This window comes from Ovis canadensis, chromosome 8, assembly GCF_042477335.2.
Source record: "Ovis canadensis isolate MfBH-ARS-UI-01 breed Bighorn chromosome 8, ARS-UI_OviCan_v2, whole genome shotgun sequence".
In the NCBI taxonomy this organism is placed as follows: Eukaryota; Metazoa; Chordata; class Mammalia; order Artiodactyla; family Bovidae; genus Ovis; species Ovis canadensis.
The window spans coordinates 90,221,209-90,240,184 of record NC_091252.1 but is presented as its reverse complement, the minus strand read 5'-3'; the positions used below and the strand labels follow the sequence as shown (position 1 = coordinate 90,240,184).

Below are 18,976 nucleotides of genomic sequence, written 5' to 3'. Positions count from 1 at the left end.
ACTTCATCACTGAAGTTAAATGATGAGAGACGTACATCTCAGAGAAATACAAATCCTGCCTATCCTAAAATTTGATAGGAAATTTTTGTTTATTCTATGTGAAAAATTTGTTTATATCTATAGTCATATAATATTACAGTGCATACATAAAGAATTTTTAATTTTTAGTGCATTTTTGTGTACAATCATATTAAATACTTCTGAGACTTCTGGGATTGGATTTACAAATATCTTGATTTTACAAATGAAGCAAGTTGGTTTTGAGTGCTAAACTGACTTTTCCTTGGGTAACACAGCTACTAATTACAACAACTGTAAGTTGATTTCAGGTCTCTGGATTTAAAAATCCCATCTTACTTCCACTCTGTCATATTCCCTCTTCAAACATATAATAGAACCATTGTAATCATTAGAGCAATAGTTAGATACAGAGGATATTAGCCAGTTGCATCTAGAATAACTTTATAAGATCTTGTAATAGGATTGCATACCAATTTTTAGAACTCCTCTTCGATTATGTACATTTTTTTTCTAAATTCACTTAGAAGATTATGTCATTTAACCCTGACTGAATTCAGCTTAGATATCATGGAGGAAAAAAAAAATCACACACACACACACACACACACACACACAGCCAGCTGAAAGATTTTTTTTTTCTATTTTTGTTTATAGTCTGATGATTTTACATGAATTGTTTCAAATGTACTGTGAAAAAAATGTGCATTTCAGATATAGTATCTTTTTTTCTAATTTGAATCTTAGAAGAGCTAGTATAAAATAGAAATTGGTAATTAATTTATCTTCCATAAGACAATATGTGAATGAAACCTGGCTGCAAATCAGAATTTCCCAATAAGGAGGGTTGATAGGTACTTACACCGCACCAAAAGAGGCTGTGGAACTTCTTTTTCTGGGATGTTTAATTCATGTGGTTTACATGCAACCTGGTGGAGGTAGCAGGACCATGAATTTAGTAGTCTGATGTAAACCTGTAGTCCTGTGAGATTGTAATGGGTGTTTTCCAGGTTTATTTATATAGTTGCTGCTCTTTAGAAATGGCACAAAATAAAGCAGGCTATAAGTTTTCCTTCTCTCACAAAAAATAAAAGGGGAGATATTTGTATTATTTTTAAGAACTTGAGTGAATGCTATCCTGTCATAACTAAAGTGGTAGTGAGAAAGGTGGTTGTGGGTGGAAACAGGAAACATTAGTGATAAATGCTGTGTTACGTATTTTTTCAGGTGCAGCTAAATGTCTATTGATTCTAATTAGCACATTTTGTGCCTCAGCTAGTAAGCGCCCCTTTAGCTCTGCTTAGAGAGTTTTTTTTTTAGCTTCCATCCTGCTCATAAACACTGCCACCTCCTCCCTCCTTCTCTCTTTACAAATGTTACAACACAATCAGAAATTTCCTCTTTTCTCTCCTTCCTGCATTTCCAGCAGGTTCCCTTGCGTCAGAAGCAGAGAAAGAAAACTCAAGGTAATTAGATCTTTTGTTTCTTTATCCCCTATTTGTGTATGTGAGTGTCGTGTTCTCCTGAATGTCTTCTTTGGGATCCGATTTTTGTCTGTCTTAATGCTAATACCAGGACGTGGATGGCAGATTAATGTGGGGTTCTGGTTTTTGGATCGATTTTAAGAAATGATGGCTTGCTGTTCATTTGGATTAATCCCCAGTGGTATGTCAATAGAGCTTACAAAGACTGGCACTGAGTCGGCAAGTGGCTGTATTTCTAGGTGGGCATTAACCCTTTTCCATCTCTTGCATAACTTGCTATTATTGTTGAAACAAGCTGGTTAGTGCAGTGATGTGCCTGCCAGAATCATGATTTTCGTGTTTTCAACTTACTCGACTGAAGAATGTTCTTAGACTTAACACCTGCATGTGTCTCACTGTTTCTTTGATCTTGTCCCTTCTAAGCACCAAATGAATGTTTAAAAATAAAATTGATAAATTACTTTATTTTTCACATTTACTTTGCATAAATCTTGGTACAAAAATGCAACTTCCTGAAGGTAAACAGTGTACAGTTCCCTTTCACTCTGTCTTATAAATCAGGATACGACGTTACCTACTTTTTCATGTACTTGTTTGCAGGTTTTTTCAGCATGAGTCGAAGGAGGATATCGTGTAAAGACCTGGGGCATGCTGACTGCCAAGGGTGGCTCTATAAGAAAAAGGAGAAAGGAACTTTCCTAGGCAACAAATGGAAAAAGTTCTGGGTGGTCCTGAAGGGGTCGTCGCTGTACTGGTACAGCAATCAGCTGGTGAGTCCACTCTCTTCTTCCTCTTCCGTCTTCAACAAAGGGTGGGTCAGAGATCATGATGGAGCAGGTGGTCCCTATGGGAAAGATCATTTCAATTTTGGGGACTTGGAATAGAGCAAATAAACCAATAAATCTCTAGAAACTGTTTCTGTGGATATGTAGGTTTTTCTGTTGTACTTGAAGGAGAAAACCACCCGGCTTGACTAATCTTTGCTTGGAGAGGAGCATCCCAATGTATACCCGTCTTGAAGGAGGATTTAGGGGCCTGTGAATGTTACTCTGCCATAAGAGATGCTAATCATTTCAGGATTTTCATGGACAACACTTGCTATGGACACTTGACATTGCTGAGATCTCTACTAAAAAAAGGGTCTCAACTTTAAGAAAAGTTGAGGGTATAAACTGATTCTGTCCACAGAAGCTGTTTTCATTTCTCCTCCTCCATTATTTTCTTTTCTTCTGACCTTCTGTGTGGATGGGGTGGGGCAGGGGTTGGTTTTGGAACCTCTAACCTGTGTGCCAACATTGTGTCACTGAGTGTCTTCTCTTGTTCTTCGGCATGTACACCGATGGCTTTAAGCTAATGATCCTTGGACAAGTCTTGATAAGAAAGTTGCCTAATTTATCCTGTAATAGGCAGTGTACTTTTGAGATCTATTTTGCAGGCGAGTTTTCTGTTGGAAAGGGCTGGAAATAAAGTTATTGTTAAAATGTGTGATGATCAAAATTAAAAAAAAAAAATGTGTGCTGATCCTTCCTCGCTTGAGGCATTCTGAAAACAATGATGTTGTTGAATATTGAGCAGAGACCTTTCACAGAAGAACTCTCTCCACTAATCCCAAGTAGCCAATTGCTGATCTCAGGAAAGCTTGTTTCCCGTTTTGGTTGAGTGAAGGTCAGCAATGGATGTCCTTTAATCTATTAAGGAGAAATCATTTAGAAATTGACCATAAGCCAGAACAGTTCTTTTTATCTGACACCATTCTTTTAAAACGTCTTGTATATGCCCATCTCTTGAGCAACAGAGCTTTAGGGCAAATAACTTTATAAATGTAAAATAAGTGCCCTGTGTGGTTAGAAGGTGAGATTTTCAGCTAAGAAATTTACGTTCACTGACCACTAATCGAAAACTTGTGTATCCACGTGACCCAAAGACCTATCCTGTAAGGGTTTGGTTAAACTGCACTCAAATCCAATTCCAGTGCCCTGGGATCGGCTCCCTCTCTTGTGCTCCTAGACTCTGTATACCCCCTCCTCTGTCTCCTGCTCCCAAGTTTATTGCTTTGGTTTCACCCAAAACCTGGTACAAAATTCTTCACTGAGTTTTATAAAAGTCTATATTTTTGAGTTTTAGCAATTTTATTAAAGATTTGGGAGGTTCACAAGTAAGAACCACCTTGCAGAATACGTAATCCTCCACTGTCTCCTTTGTCTCTCTTTTGTTCTCCTCCCCTGGGTACATTCATCATCTCCTCCAGCATGAAATGGTTTTATCCAAATTATGGCAACCTTGGGCTGGGCTCTCACCTTCTATCCTAAGGGATTTTTCCTAAACAAATACAGCTTCCTTCTTCTTCTTCTTTTTCTTTTAATGAGAAAGTTTAAGATTTATTTACTTTAAACTTTCAAATATGCAATACAGTATTATTTACTATAGTCACAGTATTGTACATTACATCCCTATGATTTATTTATTTTATAACTAAAAGTTTGTATTTTTAGTATCTTCAGCCCTTTTGCTCACCCCTCAATCTCCACCTCAGACAGCCACCAATCTGTTATCTGCATTTTTGAGCTTAGGTTTATTTCTTTTTTAAAGATTCTACATAAAAGTGAGCGCATACAGTATTCATCTTTCTCTGTCTATTTCACTTAACATAGTGCCTTCAAGGTCCATCCACGTTTTCACGAGTGGCAGAATTTCATTATTTTTAGAGCTGAATGTGTGTGTGTGTTAGTGGCTCAGCCGTGTTTGACTCTTTGCAACCCCATGGAATGTAGCCCAACAGGCTCCTCTGTCTATGGGATTCCCCAGGTAAGAATACTGGAGTGGGTAGCCAATCCCTCCTCCAGGGGATCTTCCTGACCCAGGGATTGAGCCCAAGTCTCTTGCATTACAGGCAGATTCTTTATCATCTGAGCCACCAGGGAAGCCCGTTATAGCTGAATAATATTCTATTATTTACGTATCTCAGTCAGTTCAGTTCAATCGCTTAGTTGTGCCCGACTCTGCGACCCCATGGACTGCAGCATGCTCACATTGTTTTAATCCACTCATCCATCGATGAACATTTGGATTGTTTCCGTATCTTGGCTATTGTAAGTGATACAGCTTCCTTCTTAATGAAGGTTAATAAATTAAGGTTAATGTAATTTTCTGCTTCTCATTTATAATGTTTTAGGCTTTTGCTTTTGGCTAGTTGTGGCAAGTTACAGTCTGCATCTTTTATAAAATGAGATGGCTTACTAATTTACTTTTTAATAGCTCTTTAGGAATTTTCTGAGACTGTTGGGAAGATTGGGTGCTGATGGAGCGTAGCACATCTGTGGGAAGTAAAAAAGCTCAGATATAAGCCTGGCATTAATTTCCTCATTCAATTGCATTTTTCCTCCAATATGTTCTTGGTGCTGTTCCTGTCTTCATAGAATTGAATCCCCTCTGAACCACACATGGTTACAGAGTTGGCTTATTTGGCTTCATCAGTTCATTTGGCTTGTTTCTCTTAAGGGAGCAATGAATTACCTATTTTAGGCATTAGGAATCTCATGCTTCCATAGGGACCAGCACTGTTGACGGAGACTTGATGAGAAAGAGAAAAAGGAGGGACCATCAGACCCCCTTGAGGCCCCTTGTCCTCAGTTGCTGTCATACAAACACATAAAGCAATACTCAGGGAGCAAATTATGAATTCGAGTAGAAGTAGATTAGCAACACTGAATGGAGATAAACTTATTGTTATCTGGCCAGAGAATTATCCTATTCAGCTAGTGGTATATAACAGAACAACACTTTCAGCTCCCTAATTCTATGCTGTATTATAGAGGAGTCATCTCTACACACACACACACACACACACACACACATACACCCTGACATCTTAATTATATGTTTGTTTTGGGGAAAAAAGTCTACTCAGTGAATACTTGATTTAAGAGTCATAGTCCTGCCATCCATGTGAATATCAACTGTGAAGAAAGAGCCAAACACATACCCTCAGGCTGAGAACATTTATTTACTTTAGGCGACTCAAGGAATTCAGACTCAATCAAGTAGCTCCCAAGGCATCTATCCCTTATGAAGAAACTTCTTTTTCTTCTACCTTCCCTGTTACCCATTCTTTTTCATACGGTAATGAAGCTGATGGTTTCATAGCCAGAGCCTCCTCTTATCAAATCAAATGCCTGCCAAATGCCAAGGGAGAGTTGAGGTACCTTTCCTACATGTTTTTTTTTAACTCCTCCAAAACACCCTCTGAAGTAGCACTTTGTCACCATATTTTGAACGTTGGGAGAAGGCCGAGACTCAGGGAGCTCACGCGCATTCTCCAGGTGATCAGAGTCCTAACGGAGGTAAAACAGATCCCCTTAAGCCCCTTAGACTTCTCAGCCCCAGGTTTTGTCCTATGCCAACCTGACTCCATGCAGGGACCAGGATAAGCTTGGTCCCGCTATTGTCTGCCTTCAGAGGGGCTCAGAAGGAGCAACTCTGGAAGTGAAACGTGAGGCTGGGCTTATGCGCAAGTTGTGGCAAGATGCTGCTCTTGTGGCATCCCTCTGCTTGTCTCTCCTGTTACCTGACAACCTGAGGAGACAGCACCCTCACCTCTCTCGGGGTTTTGTTATTGTCAGTACCTAGAAACCGACACATGGTGTACTTCCTTCTTCCACCGCTCTTTGCTGCTTTAGAAAATGCTACGCAGATTTTCTTGAGAAAGGTCAAGTCCAGACATTCATCTATTGCTTTTCACACCCCATCTTACTCGCACAGAATCTCATGCTGCACACAAGAATTTATGCCATGTTTCACAAAACCATATTCAAGTTGAACAGCCTTAAAAATCCAGGCTGTTTCAAATCCTGGATTGAAATCCACACAAGTGCTTTTCCTTACCCCTAAAGTGCCAGTTCATTTCCTGGCTCCTGATAATCTCCTGGCTCCTGATAATCTCCTGATAATCTGTCTTACTCTCCCCACCCTCTACACTGCCACCCAAGCTGCAACTGCTGAACTAATTTTAATTCTTTATTAATGGCATGTATGCCAGCTCTCTCTGTAAGCGTTTGCATATGCTGTTTATTGGCTCAGATAACTCTTTGTCTTCATCCTGTAAAGTCTTTCTCCCACTCAATCCCATCAAGCTTACTTCTCCTAAATCAAATTTTAGGTTGAGTAGCTGATCCACTTAGTGTCCTTGAATTCCCTGGTGGCTCAGAAGGTAAAGCGTCTGTCTACAATGCAGGAGACCCAGGTTCGATCCCCTGGAGTAGGAAATGGCAATCCACTCCAGTACTATTGCCTGGAAAATCCCATGGACAGAGGTGCTTGGTAGGCTACAGTCCACGGGGTCACAAATAGTCGGATACGACTTCACTTTCACTTTCACTTAGTGTCCTTACCTTTCCTCTGACCCAGATTAGGCCACCTCTCCTATGCCCACGGAAGCCTATGCTTAATACTTATTACACTTATCTTCCTCTTTCGTACATCTTGTTGTGTGTATTTAGTCGCTCAGTCATGTCTGACTCCATGTGACCTCGTGGACTGTAGCCTGCCAGGCTCCTCTGTCCATGGGATTCTCCAGGCAAGAATACTGGAGTGGGTTGCCATGCCCTCCTCCAGGGCTTCTCCCCAACTCAGGGACTGAAGCCTGGTCTCCCATATTGCAGGCAGATTCTTTACAGTCTGAGCCACCAGGGAAGACTGTACATCTCGTTAGTCTTGCTGTTTTCCACTACTGATAATAATCTCTGTAGAGCAAGACTGAGTATATCTTTAGCCCCTTAGGCAGTGTCTGACACTTACTAGGCACTCATGTTGTATTTGTTGATTTTATAAATAAACAAGATTTAGGAATCACCAGTATTTATCTTACCTGTGGGGGTTTTGAGAAATGGGCTGGAGAGTAAAGACAACTTTTGATGGAAAATAATTTTCCAGTAAAATAACATCTATTAAAAAAAATAGTCACACCTAGTCACGTCTGTTCTTAAAAATACAGGACAAGATCCAATTTGAGATTTGCTAGGTTTCCATGGTCCCAGATGGGTCCCACACAGCTGCTTGCTCCCATTTTGTTAATGTCTTATTACAGTTTATTTTATTAGATTCTTTCTAACCATGGCCTCTGGCTGAAAACAAGGGTTTATTGATCCAGATCACCAGGTTGGGGCAGAAATGTTGAAAGAGAGAAGGAAGACTTCCCAGGGAATCCCCTCCACTCGAGCTTTTCACCTGGATTCCAGGCACGTCTGAAGACTGATGTTTGGGATCAGCATCTTCTCTCTGGAGGAGGACAGACAAAGTTTTGAATTATTGTTTTCTTTCAGGCGTGTTGCTATGAAATAGTGACAGGATAGGTCCTAAAGATGTGATTACTTATTGGTGAAAAGTACATTTTTTCAGCTTTTAGATTTCCCCTTCTGCTATAACTTATTTTTCTTTTCTAAGAATTCTTCATTAATTTGTTGTGGATTTTATTTATACCCAAGACTGATCATATGGTAAATATTATATATATTATTTTGTTATATAACCCACTTAAAATCAGTGAGGTTCTTAAACGTTTCTACTCAGAGCATTTAATCATTTTGATGGCATATCTTCTTACTTTATCTAAGAGCATATGTGAGCTATCAAAATTCATCAAGGGAACATATGCATTAGGCTAGTATAAAACTTGGAGGCATTGCCTAAACAATTTAGGCTTTAATTACACAGCACAGTTTAATATTAATTACAGATAACAGATATTAAAATTCTCTTTCTAAATGAGCCAAACATGAAAAGTTTATCATCTATCCTTCCATTCATCCACCTTCCCACCCATTTATATATACTTATATATATTTATATATAATACTCCCATCAGTATTTCTTGAGGACTTGAAAATAATTTAGACTAACTAGTAGATGTAGATTTTATAAATGTAGAATTACAAATAAATTACAAATAAATGAATTGAGAGACTGCAATTCTTTACTCTATTAAGAGCTTAGAGACTGGTGGACACAAAAAGACCTGTGTAAATGACCTGATCAAAGAAAAGTTGGTGAAGAAAATGGCTCTGAGAGTGAGCAATACAGATGAATTCTATAAAATTCAGGGCAAAGGGAAATATTGTGGGTTGAATGTGGGAGAGTTCTCCCAAGCAACTTTTATTCCTGGAAGATTCTTCTCCCTTTCTATCTAGGAAGGTGTGTTTTCCCTTATCTCTTCATTTTCCAAAGCTGTGTGATTTCCTTGGTCAAAGAAGCCAGCCTTCTTTACTGGATAAACATAATTTTCACCAACAAAAACAGATTATTCTTGTGGATTGCAGTAAATTTAGAAAGTCTTCATGGAGAAGATTTTCTTAGGATCAGCCTTGGAAGACAGTTTTTATTATTTTTGTTTTTTTTTAAGGACAGAGGGTAGGAGGTTGGGCATTCCAGTCTGGGGACTGATGTGAACAAAGAAATGAAAATATAAATGAACTGTGCCAACCCATTGTGTTAGGCATTATACTGAATTCTCATAAACCCTGGCAAGATAGAGTTTATTATTCCCATTTTTCAAGGCATTTAATGCAGCTCAGGGAATTTAAGTAACTTGCTCAAACCTGCTTAAGGAATAAGTGGTAGGACTGGAATTCGGAATAAGATCTACCAATACTAGTGTCAGGCTACATGACCTCCCCGTTTAGAGGTGAGCCAGGAGCAGCAAGTGTGGCCCTAAATGCACATGGTAGGAATGTGGATTTGGTCAGTAGGCAGTAGGGAGCCACTGCAGATACTTGAGTCTGAAGGTGACCTCATGAAATTGGCTTGTGAAAATACCAACTGCACAGTAATATAGGGGCTACGTACTGTGCTGTGCTCAGTCGTTTCAGTCGTGTCTGACTCTTTGTGACTTAGTATCTATAGCCCGCCAGGCTCCTCTGTCCATGGGACTCTCCAGGCAAGAATACTAGAGTGGGTTGCCATGCCCTCCTCCAGGGGAGCTTCCCAACCCAGGAATCGAGCCCATTATCTCTGGTGTCTCCTGCATTGTAGGCCTTTTCTTTACCCACTTAGCTACTTGGGAAGCCCATTAACACACTAAGACCCCCTAAACCTTTTTTCCCACTAGCTCATGGTATCAGAAGGCGGAGAAGCAAACCTACAGATCTGTCTCCTGACTGCCTTCATAAGGCATGGTCTGTTATCCGCTGCACACAGGCCTCCTGAATGCACGGTTTCTCCAGCCCAGCAGAGCCCCTTAAACTGCTGCTGTAAGTGACATTTGCAATAAGCAAGGGCACCAGTATAAAGACAACACTAATGGAATAGTGTCAGAGCAGCATGTCACATACTCCCATCAAGTACAGGATGTGGAGTGAAGAACAGAACCAGGAGAAATCATGTCAGAGCAGGGCTGGTAGGCAGTGCAAGTGGGCTGTGCAGGAGCGTCCTGTGCACCAGCAGGAAGCCAAGAGATGCACCCCATACCATGTTTCTACCAAGAAATGGGAAGAACGGGCTCTGACAGGAAAACATTCTGTCCCTAAGTAAAAGCAGAGCTTGGTTCATGGACTCCGAATACACATTGATGGCATAAAAGAGTTTCAATTCTCTGTTTTCATAAAACAAAAATCTCAAGTCTTTGTGGTTGAGTTTTACATTAACCGGCACTTTATTTTGCTTAAAAGCTAAACATTATCAGTTTGAGAAGAAATCCACTGTGATATATAGATCTCCCCATTTTAATTCTAGGGTTTCTTCTTTTGATCCTTGGTAAAATATTTTTTATCTAAGAAACAGAATAGATACATGTTCAGTTCAGTTCAGTTCAGTCGCTCAGTCATGTCCGACTCTTTGTGACCCCATGAATCGCAGCACGCCAGGCCTCCCTCTCCATCACCATCTCCCGGAGTTCACTCAGACTCACGTCCATTGAATTCGTGATGCCATTCAGCCATCTCATCCTCAGTCTCCTTCTCCTTCATCCTCATTCCCCTTCTCCTCCTGCCCTCAATCCCTCCCAGCATCAGAGTCTTTTCCAATGAGTCAACTCTTCCCATGAGGTGGCCAAAGTACTGGAGCTTCAGCTTTAGCATCATTCCTTCCAAAGAAATCCCAGGGTTGATCTCCTTCAGAATGGACTGGTTGGATCTCCTTGCAGTCCAAGGGACTCTCAAGAGTCTTCTCCAACACCACAGTTCAAAAGCATCAATTCTTCGGCGCTCAGCCTTCTTCACAGTCCAGCTCTCACATCCATACATGACCACAGGAAAAACCATAGCCTTGACTAGACAGACCTTAGTCGGCAAAGTAATGTCTCTGCTTTTGAATATACTATCTAGGTTGGTCATAACTTTTCTTCCAAGGAGTAAGCGTCTTTTAAAACATGAACCACTGGAGAACGAAATAGGAACTCAAGAGAGATTTAAGTTTTGGGGGAAATCAAGAAAGATTTAAGTTTTGGCGGCCCTTGCTTTTTTTGTAAGTTCTTTAAAGACTGCAGCAGAATAAAAGGATTGCTGGCTCCGAGTCTCCTAGAGATAACAAGTGATGAAACTTAAGACAAGCAAACAAACCTACCTCCCCAAACCAAGTCACTTCAGTTCCTTGCCCTGCCCCACAGTAAAAAACACGCATATCTTTAGTAGCAGTTCAGAATTCATCTTTATCGCCTATCTGCCCCATCAGTGGAAGTATAAAGTCATGATTTTTTTAGACTTCCAAATTTTTGTATATAGAATATAAGCTTGTATTAGATGACAACTGATTTTTTAAAATTCAGGTAGAGAAAGAAGCAATAACTTTTAACTAACACCTTCTCCATTTTTTGATTACTGTTCAACTTGCTGCTGCTGCTAAGTCACTTCAGTCACGTCCGACTCTGTGCCACCCCATAGACGGCAGCCCACCAGGCTCCCCCGTCCCTGGGATTCTCCAGGTTCAACTTGCTACCGTTTAGCAAAAAGCAAAATTTTCGTCTTGTTTACCTCAAATCTTATTGCTTTACAATTGTGGCATACCCTCCATTAAAAATAAAAAGATGAAGCAGTGAATCCAGTGATTGATTTAACATGGCTTTCGTTGGGAAAAGGGGGAGGGGAAAGAGGGGTCATGATGAAGAGGAGACCAATAGACAAAAAAGGTAAATTAAACATACAATGGTTTTCTTTAAAAAAAGAAGAAGAAAATGTTATTTTCAACAAAAGGGGGAAAAAGCATTGAAAGCCCATGAGTCAAGCCATAGCCAAAACCATATTCTATTTTAAGTAGCTTTTCTTTTTTTCCCCTCTTTTTTTTCCTTTTTAAAAATAAAATCTCTCCCCAAACCATCATCACTTTTAATCTTCCCCAGACTGGGCTTCATCTTCAGTCTGGGGAAGATGATATAGGGGCTATATTGGAGCAATATAGGGGCTCTGATGATATAGGGGCAATATAGGGGCTATATTGGAGAATAAAGGAGCTTTCAGAGGGTCAGTTAGGAGATGGTGACAAAATGCAGTTGTTGAAATGTGAACTCCTAAACTGGAGGGGAAACTAAAAATTTAGGACACACTACATGATAAGTGGGGCTCTCCAGGGGGCGTGAGTCACAGAGAAGTGAGTGAAAGTTGCTCAGTTGTGTCCAACTCTTTGTGACCCCCTGGGCTATACAGTCCATGGAATTCTCCAGGCCGGATTCACTAGAGTGGGTAGCCTTTCCCTTCTCCAGATCTTCCTGACCCAGGGATCGAACCCAAGTCTCCCGCATTGCAGGCAGACGCTTTAAGCTCTGAGCCACCAGCTTCCTTTCCCTTCTCCAGGAGATCTTCCCAGCCCAGGGATCGAGTCCAGGTCTCCTGCATTGCAGGCAGATTCTTTACCAGATGAGCCATAAGGGAAGCCCAGAAGTCGTAGAGAAGGGAAGCCAAGGGAAGTCATAGAGAACCAGCCTGCCAATGTAGGAGGTGTAATGGATGTGGGTTTGATCCCTGGGTTGGGAAGATGCCCTGGAGGAGGGCATGGCAACCCACTCCAGTATTCTTGCCTGGAGAATCCCATGGACAGAGGAGCCTGGAGGGCTACAGTCCATAGGATCACAAAGAGTAGGACACAGCTAAAGCGACTTGGCATGCACTCACACAGTTAGCAAGGGAAAGGTATGTGGAGCGCTTGATATAGGACACAAAATATTTGAAGCTAAAACGACTCCAAGTTTTAAAGCCTGGGAAGACTAGGAAAATAATATGAAAATTGAGGAAGGACAAGTTTGTTGGTAAAAATGTGAAATTTTACTTAGACTCATTGTCAGTGACTTTTCTGGTTTATTTTAGTTTTGTACGCTCTTTGCATAAAATTACTAGGAAACCCATGTTCTTTAGTATTAAAGTAACCAATTACTGATGCCTTTTGTGCTATTGCATCAGTGATTCAAGGGAGCCCAGGGACCCCTGGGCCTCATACAGAAAAGGGTGAATCACCAACTCTTTATTTCCTAAACACTTTTGGTAAACTGGTGAGATTTGTGTGTTAATATAGGGTTTAAGGGGCTTCCCTGATTGCTCAGTTGGTAAAGAGTCTGCCTGCAATGCAGAAGACCGTGGTTTGATTCCTGGGTTGGGAAGAACTGATGGAGAAGGGATAGGCTACCCACTCCAAGTGAAGTCACTCAGTTGTGTCTGACTCTTTGTGACCCCATGGACTGTAACTTACCAGGCTCCTCAACCCACAGGATTTCCCAGGTAAGAATACTGGAGTGGGTTGCCATTTCCTTCTCCAGAGGATCTTCCCAACCCAGGGATTGAACCCTGGTCTCCCGCATTGTAGTCAGACGCTTTACTGTCTGAGACACCAGGGGAGTCACACTCCACTCCAGTATACCTATTATACAGACCTTGCAGTTCCTTGAGAATTCAACCTGCCAGCCCAAAGGTGACCGACTTTCCCCCTCACTGCCTGAATGGTGCCACGTGTCTGCAGGTTCAAGTAACCATGACTGTATCAGAGTTTTCAGTATTCAGCTGTATATTTAGGTCATGTGAATTTTGGAAGATCTTAGGTTTGGAAGGGATTTTTCTTGGAATCAGTTTTATGAGAATCTCTACAGAAAAGACTAATATGGTTTTTAGATTAAACTGAATATACTTTTGCAGAAAATGTTACTTGAAAGCCTGAATTTCTCTTTTTATGAGAAAACTGCTCTGAAAGTTTCACTCAATATAGAGCACCTTTTTTTTTTTTTCCCCACCATAAGAAAATAAGAAATGGGTTAATTCTCCCTTTGAAAGAGTTGTTGATGTTTTCTTAACTTTTTTTAGTAATCACTTATTAACATAGATTTTGGGGAAGATGTCTGAACAAGTTTAGCATAGGTTGAAAAAAAATCTGTAAGAATTTATATTGCAATCAGAGCTTATTATATTCTTTTTTTCCTTTTCCCCAGTATAATGGGAACTCCTGAGGGCATATTTTTTTCTATCTCTCTGGTTTAAACTGTTTCTAAAGACTTCCCTGGCAGTCCAGTGGTTAAGACTCTGGGATTCCACTGCATGGGGCATGGGTTCGATCCCTGGTCAGGCAACTAAGATCCCATATGCTGCCTGGCCTTCTGCAGTCCACGGGGTCACAAAGAATCAGACATGACTGAACAACAATGCTGCACGGAGCAACCGGGAAAAAAAAAGAAGTCAGTGTTCAGCATTCAGAGTTATCCTCCGTGAATACTGGTGACCACCTTGGTCTTGGGATATCACTGAATGTATGGAGTAAATGGCACACACAGAAAGTGAAAAAAAGCGCCCCAAACCAGAAAATTGTGTCCCTGGAGCCTAGAACCAGTAGGCACAGAATAGGCACCAATCATTTTTTTAAGTACAATTACTTAATTATCACATTACATAATTGTCAATTATTTATATAAATCAGTTAATCAAAGCATATTGAACACCTGATTATTCCTGGAGTTCTACCAAACAAGATCCTTTATGAATGATGGGCTTCTGATTTGTTTGATCTCTGCATTCATTGTTTTAGCCAAAAACCAGCTTCTGAGAGTATCCCATACAAAATTCCAATATTTAACAATGCTTCTTCAGTGAAGGCAATTCAAACCACTTAAGTAAAACGGATACACTTGTTGCCAACCCATGTTCCTGGAGTGTGCATGGGAAAGGAGAATGGCAACGTGAAATGTGTGGACAGGTCCACATAGGGCAAAAGAATTTTTAGCAGCTGGAAGTGAGTGGTTACCCTCAAGATGATGGCTTGAGTGAAAGGAGAAAAACATGAGTTTAGGTACCACTTGAAAGCCTGAATTTAGGAATGACTGAAGACTTTTTGAATTCTTTTCCTTCCCTCATTATAATTCAGGTACGTGGCTAAGATCTTTAAAATGGATGCTTGGTTTTGGTTTAATGTATTTGTTGTCTGTGATACTATCACCGTGTCTTAACATTTATTTTCCTTGGTAGGCCGCTGAACGCATTTCTAAAATAATAGTTCTCCACCCATAGCTTTCTTTATTAAAAATTTTATTGGAGTGTAGTTGCTTTGTAATATGCTAATTTCTGTTGTATAGCAAAGTGAAGCAGCTAGAAGGTATACTTGGGATTGACATATATACAGTATTGACACTAGGGTAAAATAGAGAACTAGTGAGAACTTACTGTTTAGCACAGGGAACTCTACTCGATGCTCTGTGGTAACCTAAATGGGAAGGAAATCCAAAAACAGAGCAGAGACATGTACACCATAGCTTCCAGGGCAATCTGGAACTGAGGCAGGCTGTCCTTTATGACTTCTTGTTGCTAAATTCACACAGTGTGGGAACAGTTGCTGATATTGCCAGTATTATTTTCCTTTCAATTCTTTCCAAACTTTGCCAAAGAAGTTGTGAAATACCGAGGCTGTGAAATATTTCACCTGTCGTCTTGTTCTCAGGGCAGGTCCACTATATTTGGACACGGTTGCTTTGATGGAGGACCCCAGGGTTCACGACATAGGTTGGGCGGTCTGAGGATAGTCCTCAGCTCATGGCAGGGACTGCAATGCCCTCGGAAGATCAGCGTCCTCTCCTCACCTCTCCTCTCCTCTGGCGGGCAGTGCCTAGTGCTTCTGCTGGTGTTTCCACAACCTTTCTCTGATTTACTTCATCTCTTTTTGGGTGGAATCCAGCTTCTTGCTTCTCGGAAATTTAAATAATTTTTAAATGCCTCAAATAATTAAGAAGATGGTTTATTTATGTCAGGCAGATATGGAGAGAAACAGAAAGAAATGAATGAATTAAGATCATTTATTTATTTAAATGAATTATGATCCCATGACCTTGATGCAAGCACTCCAAACATTTTGGTGTATGTGTTGGCAAACATTTTTCCGTGTTTCCCCAAAATACAGTTATACCATACATTAGATCATAACTTGATTTTTTCACTAAGCAATTATTAAAAAAATATTTTCATGTCTATATACTATATATATATATATATATATCCACAGCATCATTTCTCATGGCTGTATTACATAGGGATATATTATAGTTCATTAATGCATAGAATTTGAAATCAGAAATCTTGGTTTTTAAAATTCTTTAAAATAGCTATCATGAAATAGAATTTACAAACACACATATACTAAGTTGAATGTAAAGCAACATGTGTTTAATTTATAGTGTGTGTTAAATATGGGCTTCCTGGGTGGTACTAGTGGTAAAGAACCCACCTGCCAATGCAGGAGACGTACAAGATGTGGGTTCAATCCCTGGGTCAGGAAGATTCTCCTGGAGAAGGGCATGGCAACCCACTCAAGTATTTTTGCCTAGATAATTCCATGGCTAGAGGAGCTTGGAGGGGGCTCGTGAAGCATCAGACATGACTGAAGCGATTTAGCATGCAAGTGTGTTTAATATATGTGCATTTATATAGTCATTGGTATGCATATAAATATATTTATCGGTGAATGTGAGTGTGTGTGTGTGTGTTTCTCGGTTATTCTTTTAAACGAGCAGGCAGGAAAGTGAGTTTTGGCAGCATGCGTATGAAAGACAGATGTCACAGGGTCCATAGTCCTGCCCTTTCATACTAAGCTGTCTCATCCTAGGTCAGTGATGTAACTCAGTATGCATTCATTTTCTTATAAGTACCTTTTGACCAAGAATACTGTCCCTATGTAATTCAGAGTGGTTGTGAGAAGATTAAACGCATTTTAAGGCAATATATAAAAGATCAAAGGAATACATATCATGGCAAATTTGTGTACACTTTAGATGAAATGTGTGTGTACAGCATTGTGATTTTAGGATGCAGAAGGGATGTGCTGAGGATTTTCAAGCACTAGAAATGTTTGCTTTTGTTTTGGTGGCAATTGCTGTCATGTGCTAGAGATTCTAAGAATACTCCTACTGACCCTGTGTAAGGGTGATTTTTAAGCCATGAAACAGGAAAGTGAACTAGGAGGCCCTCGGGGGATTCTTCAGCACAGTAGTTCCTAACCTGGAGTAAGAGCTTAGGTAATATGTGATTTAGTGATGAGGGCTGTGTGCACATTTTCCAAACAATAGAATGAGAAGTGACCCATGGGATGAGCTGAACTTTTGGTTAGATTTGAGGATTTTCCTGAGAAGTCATTATTTGAAGATGTATCGTTCCCTGCAGAGCAAGCTTTTAAGGTCCAAGGGACCAGATGCTTCTACTGACAAGCTAGCTGATAAACTCATCTGTCATCTTGCTGCTGTGTCTGGTTTTCCATAAAGCGTGCTTCAAGCACATTTCGAAAGGAAGCTATGCAGTGGAAGTGAAAAAAAAAAAAAAAAATATATATATATATATATAGAATAGTTTTTAAAGGAGCCAGAATTTAGAACTTGTTGGAAACAATGTCTTCAAAAAGGACAAAAGGGACTTCCATGGTGATTCAGTGGTTAAAACTCCACACTTCCAATGCAGGGGGTGAGGAGTGTGGGTTCAGTCCCTGATAGGGGAACTAAGATCCCACATACTGCACAGCATTCTCCCCACCTCCCAAATAAATGAAAAGGACACAAGGAAATGACATCTTAGAGTTGAAGTTGTCCCTAGATTCAAAATCAGGGGGATGGGTGCTCCTCTGATGCTGTAGCCACTCATCAACCTAGGCCAACCCCCGACCCTCTCTGGGCCTTCTTTCTTATCTGTTAGACTGGAATGTGACTCTCTGGCTGTTCCCTGGGAAAGAGGCAGTCTCATGAACAGCATGTTAACCACTGATATTTTCCTACTGGAATCTTAAGAAACTTACTGTGGCAAATGCATTCTCATCCTTCACTGACAAATAATGATTTTCAGAGGAGTATCACCACATTTTTTGGAATTTATTTTTTAAAAATTGTGGTGCTTCAAACATTACATGCAGTCTCCCATCTTAACCATTTTGAAGGGTTCAGTTCAGTGGCATTAAGTATATTCACATTATTATGCAACTATGTCCAGAACTCTTACCATCTTATAAAACCACAATGCTATTTTCACTGAACAGTAACTCCTGTTTCTTCTTATTTCCACCCCTGGAAACTACCATTCTACTTTCTTTCTTCATGAATTTGACTATTCTTGGTACCCCATTCAACTGGAATCAGGCAGTATTTGTCCTTTTGTGACTGGCTTATTTCACTAAACATAATGTCTTCAAGGTTCATTGCATCGTAATGTGGCATGTGTTAGAATTTTCTTCCTTTTTAAGACTGAATAATATCCCATTGTATGTGTAGACTACATTTTACTTACCCGTTCATATCTATTGATGGCCACTTAGATTGTACCCACCTTTTGGAGACAGTGAATAATGCTGCTGTGAATATGGGTATACAAAAGTCTTTTTGAGACCCTTCTTTCAATTCTTTCGGCTACATACCCATAAGTGAAATTGCTGGATCATATGATAATTCTATTTTTAATTCTTTGAGGAACTGCCATACTGTTTTTTTTTTTTTTTAATGGTGGCCATGTTACATTCCCACCAGTGATGCACAGGGGTTCCCTTTTCTCCACCTCTTTACCACCATTTGCTATTTTCTGGTTTTTTGTTTGTTCTTGTTTTTGGATAGTGGCCATACTAGCAGATATGAGGTAGTGTCTCATTGTGGCTTTGATTTGCATTTTCCTAATGATTTGTCACCTTGAATATCTTTTCATGTGCCTTTTGGGCATTTATATATCTTCTTTGGACAACTGTCTCTTCCCAGTGGAGTATGTTTAGCTGTGGCTGAGCAGTAACTTAATAGCACTCAAGAAACTCATGAAAGCAGTTTGAAGAGATTTGAAGTTTTCTGGAGTATTGGAAGATTTAATATGCATGGTGTGAAGGCACAATTATGTGCTATAATAACTGTGATTTTGAAACAATATGCCTTATTTTTCTTATTTCCCCCAAATTTCTAACATTGAAAGCAAACACACCAGCCTTCAGATTTTCTTGAATGATGTTCCTTTGTTTATTCTTCCCTCACTCTTGCTCTAACCATGGATGGAAGATGAACTCTATTGGGAAACAAG

The 18,976-nt window shown here is 40.1% G+C and overlaps 1 protein-coding gene across 19 annotated transcripts in view; it reads left to right on the top strand.

Moving 5' to 3' along the window:
• The window catches only part of IPCEF1 (interaction protein for cytohesin exchange factors 1), a 172,277-nt gene that overhangs the window by 89,319 nt on the left and 63,982 nt on the right, over window positions 1-18,976 (top strand). For 11 of the 19 annotated variants that reach the window (XM_069598752.1, XM_069598766.1, XM_069598757.1 and 8 more), the window contains 2 exons: window positions 1,445-1,484; window positions 2,103-2,272. In XM_069598752.1, the coding sequence (XP_069454853.1) occupies window positions 1,445-1,484; window positions 2,103-2,272 (210 nt within the window). The remainder of the gene's footprint in view (window positions 1-1,444; window positions 1,485-2,102; window positions 2,273-18,976) is intronic. The other 8 variants (XM_069598760.1, XM_069598764.1, XM_069598761.1 and 5 more) reach the window with 2 other exon arrangements.